Source organism: Eucalyptus grandis, chromosome 6, assembly GCF_016545825.1.
Source record: "Eucalyptus grandis isolate ANBG69807.140 chromosome 6, ASM1654582v1, whole genome shotgun sequence".
Classification (NCBI taxonomy): domain Eukaryota; kingdom Viridiplantae; phylum Streptophyta; class Magnoliopsida; order Myrtales; family Myrtaceae; genus Eucalyptus; species Eucalyptus grandis.
This window is the reverse complement of record NC_052617.1, coordinates 26,416,657-26,433,492: the sequence shown is the minus strand read 5'-3', so window position 1 is coordinate 26,433,492 and position 16,836 is coordinate 26,416,657. Positions and strand designations below refer to the sequence as shown.

The 16,836-nt window shown below is 40.6% G+C and overlaps 2 protein-coding genes across 2 annotated transcripts; one reads left to right on the top strand and one right to left on the bottom strand.

The window, feature by feature from the left end:
* The first annotated feature begins 2,745 nt into the window (after window positions 1-2,745).
* LOC104449104 lies at window positions 2,746-5,857 on the top strand. Its single transcript, XM_010063129.3, is given in 4 exon segments — window positions 2,746-3,118; window positions 3,121-3,175; window positions 3,178-4,922; window positions 5,421-5,857. Coding segments are annotated over 4 exon segments (2,238 nt in total). The 5' UTR covers window positions 2,746-2,779; the 3' UTR covers window positions 5,520-5,857.
* Window positions 5,858-6,880: 1,023 nt separating this feature from the next.
* On the bottom strand, window positions 6,881-10,507 carry LOC104449103 (protein CWC15 homolog). Its single transcript, XM_010063128.3, has 8 exons — window positions 10,349-10,507; window positions 9,719-9,874; window positions 8,577-8,683; window positions 8,419-8,460; window positions 8,256-8,343; window positions 7,830-7,932; window positions 7,310-7,410; window positions 6,881-7,140 (listed from the first exon to the last, which is right to left on the bottom strand). Exons 2-8 carry the CDS (start codon window positions 9,847-9,849, stop codon window positions 7,017-7,019), a joined length of 696 nt encoding a protein of 231 aa, XP_010061430.2. The 5' UTR covers window positions 9,850-9,874; window positions 10,349-10,507; the 3' UTR covers window positions 6,881-7,016.
* Window positions 10,508-16,836: the final 6,329 nt, after the last annotated feature.

Sequence of the window (16,836 nt, the reverse complement as noted above, 5' to 3'; positions counted from 1 at the left end):
ACTATCTTTTATTCATTTATCTCAAAATCCTATTTTTTTATGGACAGTAGCAAAGTTGCTACGCTTGTTTGCCTCTATAATTCCTGGGCTTTCACGCTTTTTGTTTTCTTTAATTGAGTATTTGTCCTTTTAATTTATCTAATGAAGTCCTTTTTACGTCATATAAATTTTTAAATTAAGTTTCCATACTAAGTCAGCCAGATTTAGCCAACATGGCCATCTAATGTCGTCATAGTGTAACATGAATAAAATTTTCTAATATGGACTATGCCAACGTGGCCATCCAATGTCGTCATAGTGTAACATGAATAAATTCTAATATGGACTTCCACTTTGGCATACGTACTTCATATTCTCACATCATTTATATTGACTTGTCCACATATATTCACATGAGCATCAAAATATTCTATTTGAGTCATTTTTTGGCGTCATTTGACATTTTTGTCAGCTGAATTTGATTAGATTTGGAGGTGGAGGACTTTGATTAGAAAATTTGTGAAAGTAGAGGGATTTGATTAGATTAATTAAAAGTAAATGGGCTTTAATTAGATAAAACGTGAAACAGTAAGATGACAAGTAGAATATTTCTTTTAACAAAATTCGCGCAGAACTCGTAAAAGCATTGCGTCGTGTCCCTTTTCTCAATGAAGCATCAGATGCTGTTTACCACTTTCCTTCGACTTAATTTGTCTTGCAATAGAATTGACGGTCACAATTGATAGATGTTTTCCAGCAAAACAAAAATATAAATGCAGGATCTTCTTCGCGGAAGTCCTCAGATATTTCTCAAGTATAATTGATGATGAATATTTAGATTCTTCAAAACATCTATTCTATGTGACATGCGATAACTCAGAGCATTAAAAACTGCAAGCCTTTCTTCATTTCGATGTTTAGCATGAGGGTACCGTTTAACCTAGTCTTAATATTTAGTGGATCGAACTGATCTACAAAATAAAACTAATGCTCTTGTCTAGGTTTTATCTTTAATTTATTCAATATTTTTAATTTTGAAGGACTTTTATTATGCTTTTGGATCTTCCGATCTTAAAAATTTCTAATTGTGTCGACTTACATATTACTTTAGAGATTACTTGCAATTGCTTCCAATTTTGTAATTACGATTATCTCATGATAAATGGGCTCTTATTGACTCGTCTTTATGTGCACGTTTTGAGTCAATCAATCATGACCATGTGTCATGCGCTTTACTAAAACGTTTCCTATTGGAAACTCATGCTCCATTTCATCGACAGGTCTTGTGAAACAACTTTTCTTTTATGGCCTTCATGATCAAAAAGCTCGTTAGCCATTCCAGCGATTGGGTTTCATGGGTCACGAATATTTTGTAGTGACTTGGTTTGGTCACCACTATTTTATATTCGGGACTGAGATTTTTGGTCTAGTATTGACCCACTGGCAAGATCGAAACTTAAAAAGCATAAAGAACAAATTCGGAATTACCCATTAATTTAGTGTGATTCCCATATCCTTGATTAGGAAGGGGGTTTAACCAAAATGCTGGGTCGTGTTCTATTGAGTTGCTGCTGTCGGTAGCCCCTGCATCAACTCATGCAAAGCCTGAAAGCAACTCTAGCAAATTGACAACCAGAACACAATTAAAAAATCTGATCTTGTAGACGACTCTGTTCATATGGTCCCCCACACAACCAATGACGGTCACCCCATCGCATCTCTCTATCCTCTAGAGTAAGGTCTTTGTTTCTAGATATCATATTCGAATGGAGATCAAGAGAAGGATTTGATTCTCCATCCTCCCATTGTAACCACAAAATTCATGTTTGGTAGATGAAATCACCTGTCTTATTCTTAAATATATATATAAAAAAAAAATCACGCCTTATAAAGTATTCAGCGAACTTCATTAATTAGGCGAGACATGATCTAAAATTCATATGGTTGTTCCAAGCTGGCAAATACAAACTTATATAATTTAGCTGGTGAAATGTGAATTGATTGAATTTGCACAGTAACTCTAATTCACACATATCGCATATAAGTTTTTGCTCTTTAACCACCTCAACTTCTCTTGGCTCTCCCCTCGCGAAAAACCCAAAGAAAGAAAATTCAGCAGGAACAGTAAGTTTTGAGCCTCAAAATGTCATGGATGGCATTACATCCGATGCAAGGTCAAAAGGTACTTTCCCATGCTGCAGTTCTGTTGCTTCTTCTGCTTCCTCCCTCTTTTCTGTTTTCTTGGCCTGGCCTTTTCGGGAGTGACCCTGGAATTACTTGATTTGGGGGGAACCGGCTGAATGAGTTTGTGCAGGAGATTCACGGGACGTTTCCCATGTCAGGAACTGCCCAAAACAACAGAAAAAACAAAAGTGAAGAAAAAAACATAGGGAAGTGCCCACAACAGCTCAGTTCTGTGCTGTTTTTCCAAGTGATGAAGGGAAAAAGCGGGGAACACATGAATTGCTGTCTTGATGATGCGCCATTCCCTCTTTAGAATAATCTTATTAAAAATCTCACTCACAAATATCTCAAAATATATATCAGACGGCTAACTAAGAAAATTTTACAGTTCTCAAATATTTAAAATGTTTTCAATTGTGGGTTCTTGACAAGTTTCCTACGGACGCTGGCCCACCCAATATAAGCGATTCAAAGATATTTATCGAGAAATCGGTTAATTAAATTTTATTTATTTAACGGCCCGGCATTGAAATTGTCGTCGGCGGACAGCATTCGATATTTTTTCATTTGAATATTCAAGGTCCCCACGTCGATTTAATTAAGGCGAACTGCCCTGATGATGCGCAAAGTCATTCTCTCTCTGGGACAGTCTTCTTCTTCTGACACCACAGACAATCTCTTTCTTTCCAGTTGCCGTCAAGGGACTCTCTCTCTCTCTCTAAAGTTCATAGAAATCCGAACTTTTATGCACTCTCTCTCTCAAGTTCATAAAAATCCGAACTTTTATGCAGGCTACGCCGGTGTCAAGCTAGCATTGGATCATCTTCCTGAAAAAGCTCCGACCTTTGCCCCTGAAACCCTGCATCTCCGCTTACCCAACAATAAAGAGAGGGAAATGGAGCTGGTCCCGTACAAAGATCCGAATTCCGAACCCGAATCCAACTCCCCCTCCGGCTCTCTCCCTGGCAAGACATGTTCCGATCGGCCGCCGTCCGCAAGCCCGCCCCGCCCCCGAGGCCGCGCCGCCCCCTCCCCCTGCTCCCTCCTCCGCCGGTGGCGACGGCGGCCCAGGTGGCAAGAACTCGCTCTCCGACGATCCCCAGGTGAAGCTCGCCCTCTACATAGCCATGGCCCACTTTGGCCTTGCGTTCACCATCTTCGTTCTCTACGGCATATACAAACTGTTGCAAGAGTATATGAGGCCAATTCAGTGGGCCATTCTGTGCTCGATCCCTCTGAGAGGTATACAAGAGACCCTGGTCGCATTTTGGACTGAGCCTCTCCAATTAGGCCTCACTGAGACTGTGCTTGCCGTCCCCCTCGCCATCTTTAGGGCTCTCATGGGCACCTTTGTGGATATTAAGGAAGTTTGTTGCAGGGTTTTCCTTAAGAAGCCGAAATCCAACTGGTCACGGCGGAAGAGGAGTGGGTTCTCAAAGTTGCTCCGGTGGCTAGTGTCGTTCGGGGTCCTCATAATTGTGTATGAGAGAATTGGCGCTGGTGGGTCGGTAGCTATTCTTGTGCTAGGCTTCTTGTTTAGCTCGAAGAATGTGGACGCGGCAATGTCTGCCGTGTCGTCGTTTAGGAGTAGCAGTTTCCGTCGTAGCGCAATGAGTGCGTTTTTCACTAAGGGCATATTGAAGAGGTTGAAGACCATCGTCGCGATTGGGCTGATTGTTGGCATGATTATGGGATTTTTGGCTGGAGTCATGTTCTGCTCTTATAAGATTGGTTTGGAAGGGAAGGATGCTGTAATTTCATTGAAGTCTCATGTGGAAGAGAGTAATTATGCTGAGAAGATTGGTGTGAAGCAATGGATGGATGAGAATGATGTGCCTGGGATGGTCGATAAATATACTACCATGTTCTATGCGACCGTGTCGGACCAGATAGATAGCTTGGCAATGCAATACAACATGACTGAGCTTGTCACGGGAATTAAGCACTTTGTGATCAGTCCATCAGCCGGATCTTCGGAGCAGTCTACATCTCTAATGGCCCCCTCTCCATACACTGAGAAATTTCTTAGTATCCGCCAACGGGTCAGTAAACGTGAGTGGGGTCAGATATATACTGAAGTAGATGCCCTGCTAAGGGAATTGATAATCACAAGAGAAGATTTAGTTGAGACGGCAAAGGGCTTAGCTGTTCAAGGAAAGGATGTTCTGCAAAGTGTTTTTGCAAGTAGCGCCTCAGTCGTAGGAGGTGGGACGAAACTTGTGTTCTCTGTTGGGAACTCAATCATCTATGGAGCAGCTGAGTTCTTCAATTTTGTGTCCCAAACGGTAGTGTTCTTCTCGGTGTTGTATTACCTCATTACGGCAGAATCTGGAGGGGTTACAGAGCAAGTAATGGGTATGCTTCCAATGCCAAATTGGGCAAGGCTTAGGTGTGTCGATGTTCTTGATACAGCTATATCAGGTGTTCTTCTGGCAACGGTCGAGATTTGTTTCTTTCAAGGATGTCTCACCTGGCTTTTGTTTAGGCTGTATAAAATCCATTTCTTGTATGGATGCACTGTTCTTGCATTTGGTAGTGCTCTATTGCCCATCTTCCCATCTTGGTTTGCAACAATTCCTGCAGCATTACAATTGGTCCTTGAAGGAAGATACATACTGGCGATCACATTGTCCATTATTCATCTTGTGCTCATGGAATATGGTGCATCTGAGATTCAGGAGGACATACCTGGTCATAGTCCATATCTCACTGGGCTTAGCATTATCGGTGGAATGACATTGTTCCCTTCTGCATTTGAGGTAGTTGTGAAATCATTACTCATCTTCCTTTTCCTCCTCTTTCACTATATGGGAATGTACCAGCATCTCTATTTGCATGCTTTGTTCGCTTCAGAGTCCTGTTATAATCTAGTGAAGCTGTCTTTACTAGTCATCCTTTAAGGATGCATCATTTAGTCAGACCATATTTGGGTATTTTAAGTGTTTATGTCTGCTAAAACTGTCGTGAGATAATTTTTCTTTCGCCTGAGTTGCTTATATACTTCAAAATCTGCTATTTCCTTATTGGCATGGCTTCCTCCTCCATTGTTTAAGAGCACTGATACTGCAAGAAAAAAATTCTGTCCATAGAAATGCCAAGTTAGCAACTCTTTCTGCATGGCCGTGAGGTGATGCCTTACCCACCATAGCCTCATCAGTGTGTTGTTAACGCTCAAATGAAGGGGCATGCCGTGAAATTATTTTTCTCTTCAGAAAATAGATTCTGTCACTAACGTTGTTGAATCCTCACTTTTACAGGGTGCTATCATGGGTCCTCTCATAACCACCGTTGTGATTGCTCTAAAGAATTTGTACGCTGAATTTGTTCTAGACGAACCAAAGGCAAAGCATGACTAGAAAACCCGATCCAACTCTCTGCGTTGCTTGAATTTTTGTCTGCAATCACGTGGGGAGCCTCTTTGTCGAGATTGAGCTAATAGGAAAGGATACTGCATCTAAAAGTCAATTCCATCGGTATGGTTCATTTATTGTCATTTGTTTGAGTTGTAATTAATGGGTGATCCGTCTTGAGGTGAAGCTTGTTTTTCTTCTTTTAGATGGTTCCTGTAATAATTTTTTGTTCATAGCTTCTTGTAACTTGTAACGTGATTGTACATTACTCTGTGTCCATTATCAAGAGACCACGGTGCTTATATCGGAAATTGGATTACATGTAGTTTTCTGTGGTTTTATCATTCTTCTTGGTCACCTATTCATTCTCCTCATGTTGGAGTACTAAAATTTTCCTTGAATGGCCTGCCTGCCAAGCAATTGTTGCCAATTGAGTTTCAAAGTATCGGCTTCCTCAGGCGAAGTTGATTAACAAAATGGATATTGCGGACTGGTTTTTCTTCAGGTAATGAAATTGATGGCTGTAGGTTAAGCTCACTGAAATCAAGCACATCAAAGTCCATAGAAATCTCAATTTTGAATCAAAATGCCAAAAGGAAAGGAGGGAGAAAAGAGCCTGAACGAAGAAACCCTGCTCTTCAATCTGTAAAGAGTGACTCCACAAATAGAACTCAAGGAGCTCAGTATCTGATGACCAACTTCACCAAGTTGAGCATTATACCTCATGGGAGGTCAACTTTCATGTGACAGCAGCAAACTATTGACACCACTTTTGAGTCCGCGATGAACTTAATGACGGTTTAATGTATCCTTCGACGTCTTCTTAAAGCTTAGTGCCATTTTGACTTGCAACTCTACTTGCTTAGCAGCCACGGTGGTAACTGAAGAAGTGACGAAAAACCAACGAGACACGATGTAATCAGTGGACTTGATAGGTCCAGTGATTGCAGAACGACTCAAAAGCTAAACTGCCTTTCAAAAGCTGTAAGGCTCACTTTTAAGCCTTCAAACGGCGACCTCCACTCCCATCTTTCGTCCTGAGTAACACATTCACAATAAGAAGCCACGAGTAGCACATCCGGACGTGATTTCGGTACGCGTCGAGCTGTACGAGATCAGTTCCTTTGGGTATTCTTTTTGTAGCCATACTAGATTGTAGCTGCACCGTGACATACAATTCGCAAAAATGCAATCGCCGCGAAATTTTATCAATACCTGTGGAACAAAGGTTTCATCTTGATGGTCTCAAATTGGTCTTCTTCATAGGCAGTTCCCGCTCATGCAACAAAAGAATGAATTTCGCAGCTTGCTTTTGAAGCTATAACGCATTTACTAAGAAAAACACATTCCATAATTGAGAATTACGGTGGAAAGGAAAATTCATGTCTGGGAATTGGACTTCAGATAAGCTTGCACAAGATAATCCAAATACAAAGTATTTGCAAGTTCTCACTTCTCACATAAGGTACATTCCTTTGCTGGAAGCTGTCTAGCTTTAAAGAACTACTTCATGTATCTCTGCAAGAATTTACGGTGGAAGTCATTTCTGATGGTGTCATTGATGAAGCGCTTAGGAGCCTTCATTTCGCCACGGGCCTGATTCTTGAAGACGACATCATCGTCCCACCTGAAACAATCAAGGGGGAAGAACAACCACAAGAGACACATCACTGAAAGTCATAGATTACATATCACATGTATATTAATCAATCCTTTGCTGCTTGACTATCAACAATTCAAATGAGTTTCAACTTTCTTTTTGGAATAAAAATGAACAAAAAGTTAAGGTCACACACCTCCTTTTCACATTGAAAGAAGTAGGATTATTTAGCAAAGGATTTCCACGAAGAAGCTCTGCTTCCTTGACTTTAAGTTCTTCTTCCTTCTGCTGTCTTTCCTGAAAGAGTGTAAGGTAACATCGGTTGCTATTACAGACAGTGACAAGAGGCACAGGCAGCCAATAGTTATCTATACTACCCATAAAATGAGAGATTTGAGTGACCTCTCACGAAATTATTGACCATCTTGGTTTTTGCTTAAGTTCTCTAAACTCCACTGATCTCCACTGAATTCTTAACTTCCCCACATGTTTCGTGCACTCTTTTCTTCATTGTTTTAAGTTTTTCATGAATTACAAGTCCCCAATAAAATTTTGTAAGTGCCAGTAAACATGCGTGCATAGCCTGCACTGGAGTTCTAGTAAATTATGAGGCGAAAAGATCTGGGATATACGTGTAAAAGCAGAAAAAAGTTCTAGCCAACAGAGATAAATTTGTGGGAGCAGGCAGAAGGTGGAATCTAAAGATGCAAACTAACCTTCCGAAGCTTCTCCTCTGCTCTTTCTTTCTTTATTTGTTCAAGCTCAAGCAAAAGAGCTTCAGTGTCATCCTCGTCATCGTCGTCGTCGTCGTCGTCGTCGCTGCTCAAAACAACAAATGTTCCTTAGTAAAAAGTAAAGTAGGCAGTCCATTTCAAAACAAAACAAGAAGGCAATTCTCAAAATAGACGTGAGATCTACTAGACAGTGAACAGACAGGCAATTTTCAAACTAGAAACAACTACACAGCATTCCTTTCACACGAAGTTCCACAAGTACTAGAGAATTAGTGTTCTAAAAATAATCTAATCATGCCAGTTTTCTGCTTCAATTACCATGTGTAATCAACTAAGAATGATTGAAAGGACCCAAGAAGGCCATAAATGATGATGTGCAGACAAAAAGTTACTCAAAATAGCAGCCACCTTTCATCATCGCTTTTGACATCCACATCAGAATCATCTGCATCCACTGTGCGGGGAACAATGCGATCTTCCACTTCCCTCTTTGATCCTATTGATCACAATCACAAGTGAATATCATATAAGCACAACATTATATCATGAAAATAGGGAAGCAACTACTAACCTTCCAAGAGAAGCTGCCCTCCTTTCCGGCGATCTCTATCATCTACCATAACAAATTGAGAAGAAATCAAATTATCTCAATATATGGTAGTGAAAAGCGGAAAGAAATGCAACGTCCAACAAAATACATGCATGAAAACAAGTTTAACAAATAGATACCGAAGTAGGACTTGTCCTTTGACGAGAAGTGCCTGCGTTCACGATCTTCAAGCTCCTCTCTTAGGTTCCTCTTCTGCACCTCTTCGTGGGTGTCTTGTCCATCCCTCCTGTTTAGTAGAGATGCCAATAAGTTGAAAGGAACCATCAAAATTGAACATAAGGAATCATTCAATTCAAATCTAAATCCAAAAAAACCGCATGAATGCATATCGAACAAAACTGCATGGGTAAGATAACCTTAACTAGGCATGAACTCGTTCCAGTGTCACCTGAAAACACACAAACCTCTACTACCTCTAAACTCATGAAAACTCGTAACGCATTCAAGATCACTCAGGTCTCCATGTCAATGTATTTTCTCTTTGGCAAGGCCAGAAGTGTCACTTACACGAGCTAAGAGATACTGCAATTCGCATTAAAACCATTGACGCAAAAAAGATCGCTCAAGCCTCTAATTTTAATGCATAGGAAGGCTACCAAGGCCATGAGCAGTGCTAAGCACATCAGCTATACTGCCAAATACACCCTTTTGTAGGAGAAGTGGGAGAGGGGGCCTAAAAGCCTTCACAAATGCACACTCAACCAATTTTTCAGCTCAATCAGGCTAAGCATATGGCTCTTGCCACCAAAAATATACTCCTCATAGGGTCCTAAACCTCTCCATAGGATACATGTATTCTATCCAGTTCCTCATTATCTACAGTAGGTTCACAGGATCAGCTATCTAAGCGCCCTCCTCTGCTCTTCTCAGTCTCTTTACATAAGGATGCCTCCCATTGATGTGCAAATTTTGATGATTGTCAACTCCAGCGCAACTCTTATATGACGCTTAGAAAGAGAACGTAAAGCAAGGAAAGTACCAAAAGAAATAATTTTTTTTTACATAACCCCCCCTTCTTTTCAAGCAAAAGATAGATCTGAAAATGTAATTCTAACCTGTCTGCCGCACCTTTCTAACAAACACAAAATTCCAGGGAACCGCATCAATCCAAGTTTTCACAATTAGATTTCACATGAAATCAGAAAGCTAACGGATTTCTTTTCATGAAATACACAAGCAGAACCTGCCAAAGGTGGCTGTTTCCGAAGAGCACGGAATGATCATTTTATCCGTAAAGACAGGAGTGGCGAACAACGCATACCTGGGTTTTAGATTCGTGTGAGCGGCAAGGTCTCTGGATGAGTATTTCTGCGAAGGACCGAATATCCGAGTACCACCCTGCTCATTTCCACCTTTTGCAGGTGCCCAGGTCGGTCTAGCAGCAGTCGTCATGATTCCTAGTTAAATCTGATATTCTCTGAAGACAATTGGAAATACTTGAGAACCACATAACACTATCTCGAACAAAATAGTACACACCCCAAAAAAAAAAAAAAAAAAAAAAGAACAAAAGAGGCCAAAAAGATCTCAGCAAAACATTCAAAAAACACGGGCAAGTTGACGAGAAACCACAATTCACAAGCTCGAACCGCGCAAATCACACAAACCCCACTTCCAGAAAAACGACGTATTCATTCGAATTGCCTCGGAACTCAATCGATCGGGCACGAACAAAAGGATCGAGAATCTTCTATCGAACGACGCGCACCGATTCACGTCGCATTCCAAAACCGAAAGCACCGCCGACAAGACGACACCCACTCAAAAAACCACGCACGAAACCAGAAAACGAAAGCCCTAGAAGGGAAAACACGGTATATCCACCGCCAGAAAGCATTCGATCAATCCGTATCGCAAGAACGAGAGGAGCGGAATTAGGGTTTTTCTTTACCTTCGCAGAAATTCCTCGAATCGGAAATCGCCCTTGACTTCGCAACAGCGAGCTTTGGGCTGGGGGTGTTTGGAAAATAAGAGGAGAGAAAGGGGAGAGGGCGTTTGGATACGAGGTTAGCTGTGTCGGTTAGCTCGGCCGGGGTTGCCCTTGCACTGCGTATATATCCGATGCGGATGGGTGGAAACGCGGAAAGCGATGGGCTCCGGGATGGGCCCGGCACTGCTAGTCCAGCCGACACGGGTGGATGGAAGCCCGGAAAGCCACGGGCTCAGAGATGGGCCCAGACCGCTGGCCTCATAACTAAAACCTGGGCTGGAATCGGGACAAGAATCTTGTGAAGGACTTTTTATTAACAAAAAAACATTTTTACATGCTCTAACTGGATTCATCTTATTATTAGATTGTTCTCTCTCTCTCTCTCTCTGACATCGACATAGTGGTATTCATCTTACGACGTTCTAAATCCAACTTAGGTACCCCTTTGATATGTGAACAAGCTAAACATTTAAGAGCGATGATCGGCGTCGAGGTAACAAACAATTGCGTCGAATGAGAGCTCTTGGAGTCATCAGCCTATTGACCATGGTGTGCCTTTTGACCCGTCGGCCACTCTGTCTGTGAAGATGCCATGGGGTTTGAGGTTGACAATACCAAAGGAGCCTATGAAACATCTTTCGACTCGAATATTCCTCTTAGATGCATGCAAACCATTTCGTACATATGAGCCGGATCAAGTTTTACTCATAAGGTGATGGATATAAGAGATGATCAGTTTAAGGGTAGGTACATTTCGAACAAAAAACCCAACTCCAATTTTATATGGGTCAATTCCCGAATATTGAAACTGGAAATCGAACCTCTTGACCCTAGATCCGGGCCCATTTTTTCTTTTCATGATGACATATCCAACTAGTGCATCACACTGGCGATTTATAATACACAGGCTTTGTTCCACTGAATTTGCTCGGACTTGCTATTTGAACAGGGAGGTATTAAAGCCCCAATAAAAGGGATAGCCAAACTCTACGCTACAAAAGAAAGACGCTTTCTTGACCATTTATCCCCTAGACTTAGAAAATCCAAACCGGTTTACTGCGACAAGTGGACATTGAAATCAGCACAATCAAATATTTCCCTGGAGCAGCTGCATTCGCCGCCTTATCTGCATACCTGTTGTTCCCTTGTTGGATTATCTCGGCGTCAAGCAAGAATTATTCATCAACCTATGCCGACATTCTCAAAGACATGGATCGGGCAACAACAGTTCCCAATGTCGTAAACCATAATGACGAAGCATTCGCCAATTAAAGGAGGACCGTGCATAATTTCGTGGTGGTAATTGGTAATGTTCATCAACTGTGTTAGAAAGTGACAATGAGGCATCCAGTCCGGTGGCTGGGAGGGTGATGTGGGGACACCAAATCCGGGGTTCAAATCCTGGCACTCAAACTATTAGATGAAGGGAGACCATAGAAGGAGCATATATAAGATATGTTGTCAAGTAGTGCGGAACAATAATAAGGCAAACCCCTCTCATGTGCAAGCCAAATTATAAGGGGTGCGAGGAATTTGATTAATGGGGTGGACGCAAATATGTGAAAGGAATAGGATTGGCCATCTGATACCATATTGGGAAGTCCAACTGAAAAGCTTAAGCTTAGTGGTGAAAGACCATATAAATATAATAAATATATAGTACCCATTGTCAAGCGATATTGAAAATATTTCAACAAACTGAAATGTTGACAATTTGTTGTGAATTCATTATCCTCATCGTTAAATTTTCTAGTTCTCCCCCATTTATTCTATCACAGAGTTTTGAACTCGATATGCATGTTGTTCAGGATGAGAGAAGCATCGGAGCAAGAATGGAAAATTGTCCAAAAAATCCTACATCTTTTCACGTTTTGCTAATTGAGTTTATTTGAGAAACTTTGATAAGAAATCACTAATATGGATGCTAACAATCTTTTATTGGTGTTGATAATTTTTTTTATTTTTTTTCTTTTTCATTTTCTTCTCTTTTTTCCCCATTTCTTCTTCCTCCAGCCAATCACTGGTCCTAGGCGGTAGTCAATGACTGGCAAACCCAAAGTTGGCAAGGTGGCCCTTGCTAGCCTTTGATGAGTGCGACCTTTGCCCAAGGTTGATGAGGTCACGCCCCTCACTAGATCCGCAAGGGCGACCCTTGCTAGTTGTTTCTTTTGGACAGTCATTGGCCATTGCCCAACCCAATCGATTAGCTAGAGGAGGAAGAAGTGAGGAAAAAGATAAAAATAAATTATATTGTTAAATTTGTCTACAATAGCACCGACTATACCATGTAGAATGATTGGCATTCACATAAGTGATCATCGAAAATTTATCGGATTGAGACAATTGACAAAATGTAAAAAGATTTATGATTTTATTGATAACATTAAAATGTTTAAGACTGAAATTGGTAAAAGTGCAATATACTAAGAACGTTTTGGACAATTTTCTCAGGTAGAACCAATCAATTTAAGGTATAGTTTTGTTCCCATTTTTTCTACTAGAGAACTGAATTGATTCCCATATGAATTAGTTCAGCTACTCACCCTTAGTGGGTGTGCCCTCTGTGTTCCTTTTACTCGAACATGGATCTACCACATCTAAACCAAGTTTTAAACTAACTCAACTAATTTATTAGGGCTAAATTATTGGTACGTTTCGAGTTAGCATGGCCTTGTCGTGGCTTTTATAGTTGGACCATCTTATTTCATGGTTGTGGAGATGTGCACCTCCTAGATTGCTCAACTAATCTCATCGGTCCATGATCTTTCCCCTATTCATGACAGAATAATTACCAGGGACATGAGGGCCCCCAACTTGAGGATAGCCTTTGGGAAAATTACCTTTATTATGGTAAAAATAAGATTGCATTTTTTTTGATGCACTGAATGATTGACGAGTGCGAATGATTAAGAGAATCAGTTCATGTTACTTTACGTAGATAGTTTCTATCTTTGAAAGTTGTTAGAGTAAATCAAAAGTTTAAAGCAACAGCAATAACATGCTTAGCTTTTCAACCAATGGCCGCTTCCAACTTGTGCTTGATGGAATGCCACAAAATCCTTACTTTGAAAAGACCGAGTTATCCCTTTGCAAACAAGCAAACTTTCCTCTTTGTAACGCCTTGGTCTCATGAGAGCAAGAAGTGATCTCTGAGACAAGAAGCATAAACAAGGAGTAGCTCGCATTAAACTTTTAGAATGACGAAGATGGTAGGAATAAATCAAATTATACACCAAACCTGAAAAAAATGTCCTTAAATTATTAATGTGAAACTGGATTTGACCCTTTTGACATTTCCAACATTAGTGTGCTCAAGTGAGAGTTCTATTAGGATGGGCAACTTCCTAGGAAAGTTCTTGTATGGTAGTAAACAAAATTGAGGCTCAATATAGAATGGTTAAAGCAAATAATATTTCAAATGAGTTAATTTAAATATGTCGCACCGCAAACACTAGCCTCCATCACCTCCATAAACCCTATCTACCCTCGACCACACCCACTGCTATCCAACAGCAATCACCTGGCCATCGATTGGTTTCGTCGACGCCCTTCCCTCTCTAATCACTGTGCATGTCCCCCTATCTTTTCCTCTCTTTGCTCTACTGCAATCTCCCTTGTCTCATTCTATCTTCACTATGCAACTCAAATCTCCATGGATGAGGCCTGTCCATGGCTGCGAACATGGGCGAGGTCTATCCATGGCCACCAACAGCTCATGACCTCGTCGAGGTCGTCCATGGCCATGAAGGGGATTACGACCTTAATCATAGGTCGGCCATGGCTTTGAGAGCACCAACCTCAATTCAAGGCTAGCACAACCATGGCACAATCCCGACTGAGGCTAATTACGAGAGAGAGATGGAGAGGGAGAGGGCTCCCAACAATCGCACACGACCGAAGGCAACAACACCGAGGTCTCCAGTGGATGACAACGAGCTAGTAGTAGGCTTCGGCATCGGTGACAAAGGGCATTGGTAGCGGCGGTCGAACTTAGGCTAAGGTGGTTAGGGTTTTAGGCCATGGTGTTGTGGCAAGGTGTGGGTTTGGTACAGGGGAAGGGAAGTTGTTCTTTGGAAAGTAAGGGCTTATTTGATAACGTGCCAAACAATGCTCAATTTTATTCTTTTGTTTCTCGGAGTGAAAAAGAACTTAAATTTTTGTGATAACGTTTTTGTTTCGACAACATATTTGGAATAAAATCAAGAAGTAAAAAAAAAAAAAAATTTACTTCTTTATTTCTAGGAATAACTCTAGAATCAAACGTAAACCATTTTCTTTCTTTATTTTTTTTTTTCTCTTTTATTTTTTTCTCTTCCTCTTCCTCTTCTTCTTCCCCTAGTTAGTCACTAGCCATGGTGATATCCTAGATGAGATTTGGTGAGGTTAGCCTCACCCTGGCCTGATGAGGCTGACCTTGTGGCGGTTGGGCTAGGTTGATCATCGCTAGTGGCTGGGCGAGGCTCAACCTCATTGAGGGTTGGTGAGGCTTCCCTAAGGCTGGCAACCTTGCTAGCTTGAGGAAGGAGAAGAGGAGGAAAAAGAAAAGAAAAAATTATTTAAAAATTAAAAGAAATTTCGATTACAAAAAATTGAGAATCATAGAAATGCATTTACCAAACACATTCAAATGTTTAGAAATTCGTCCAAAGAACGAAATAAAAAAAAAAATTATTTCTGAGCTAAAATTGTTTATGAGAATGAGATGATTATCAAATGTAGTCTAAAATGCCAAAGTTTTAAATAGGTAGACAGTTTTATTGAAGCGAGGTATGTAACTTGTAGTTTCGACTGAAGAGGTATGCCTTTCGTCATGAGTGGAATAGTGAGGGATGCCCAAATATTCCCAAATTTAACACTATAAAGATGTGAAGGGCTTTCTCGACAATCAAGTACACTTCCTTACACTTATAAACTTGTATACATATGCTATGCTCCTTCATCATTCCTCGAAAAGCCGTCAATCCACTGAGTGAGGTAACGCAAAGGCGGCATCGATTCCAATAGGTAACCCCGAATCCCAACACCTGATTCGAGATCAAGGAAGGCTCAAGCCCGTCGATCGTCCCGACCGATGCCTCACCTTTTCGCCGTTCGGATGCTTTTTGAAAAATCGATGACTAGACATCGCCACGGGACACGATAACTAAAGGGCTCATTTCCATCTTTTCTTTCCTCTTTTGTGTAGGAGAAGAAATCTTTGCTGAATAAGAGGATAAGAGAGGGCGGCTGAATCCGTCGATTTGGCGAAAGGGGCCAGCCATGAATGACGTGCGGTGGGCACGCCAACGTCGGCAAGCGATGCAAAAGATTGGGTTGAAACTTCACGATCCGGCTGGCGGGCTTCTGGGAGGATTCTTGAGTGAAACCAAAGGGTGCGGGGGCAAGAAGTTAAAGCCCCCGATGCCAAGTCGCCATTTTTGAAGTGTAATGATATTGACATTTTATGAATTAGGAAAATGAAAAGAAAGAGATGTACCACCACCCCCAAAAAAAAAAAAAAAAAGACACTAGAGAGAGAAAAATCTCCCTCAGATTCTGCACACGTTGCACCTAGTCATACCGGAGAAGATCAAAGTTTGGTCAAATAAGAAACCAAGAATTTTTATTTATCTTTTCATTTTCGTCACAGTATCTTTCTCCTTTTCCTTTTTTGGCGGGTACTTGTCAACGTGAAAGCTCTTTTGAGTCGTGTCGGCTCTTGCTTGAAGTACGTTTATTTCGTGTATAAGGAATAATTTAAAATATGATTTTATAGATATAAGAATTCGTCTCATTTACCAAAAACAAATAAATGAAAAATATATTCATCGACTATGAAAAATATTTATACATAAATTATTTCGATGATGAAAACATTTTTAATTGATTAATCATTTCAAATGATTACTCTTAATTTTTTTTTTCAAATCATTCATTTTTTCTTAAAATGAACAGAGCATTGTTAAAACTGAATATTTGATTAGAACTATTTCTTATTGTAAGCTCCTCTCCCACCATTAATTTTTAATGAACACACACCATTTTGATCTTTGGGTTATTAGCAGAGATTCATACCAATTAACCAAAATTACATAAGTAGAAATGAATTTGTATCTAAGAAGCTTGTATGCATTTTTAAACACGACAAATTCTTTAATTTCATATCAACAGTTGCCGATCATGTTGTCTGATTTTTCACAAAAAAAAAAAAAAAAAAATTATTTGCAAATTTTAATGTATTGAGGTGATCTAATTTTTATATGCGTCACCCATCAATCTTTGATTAAGTTGTCAAGATGTTGTGTTGGCATTGATTTGGATAAATGGGCCAATTTTTGGGGTCCCCTCTCTTTTTCTCCAATCTTCCTTTGCTGCTTCCCGGGCGGTGTCGAAACACGTTATAAAGGTTGACGTGGATTGAGCCCGGCACCTGTCAAAAATATGGTGATTTGTCGTAAATGACTTGAGTT

What these genes read in the sequence shown, in the direction of transcription:
- LOC104449103 (XM_010063128.3), bottom strand. Translation starts at nt 9,849, where the DNA reads ATGACGACTGCTGCTAGACCGACCTGGGCACCTGCAAAAGGTGGAAAT. An exon ending in CAGAGGAGAAGCTTCGGAAG is followed by an intron (nt 7,411 to 7,829) that starts GTTAGTTTGCAT and finishes ACACTCTTTCAG; the next exon opens with GAAAGACAGCAGAAGGAAGA. An exon ending in TCTTTCAATGTGAAAAGGAG is followed by an intron (nt 7,141 to 7,309) that starts GTGTGTGACCTT and finishes TGATTGTTTCAG; the next exon opens with GTGGGACGATGATGTCGTCT.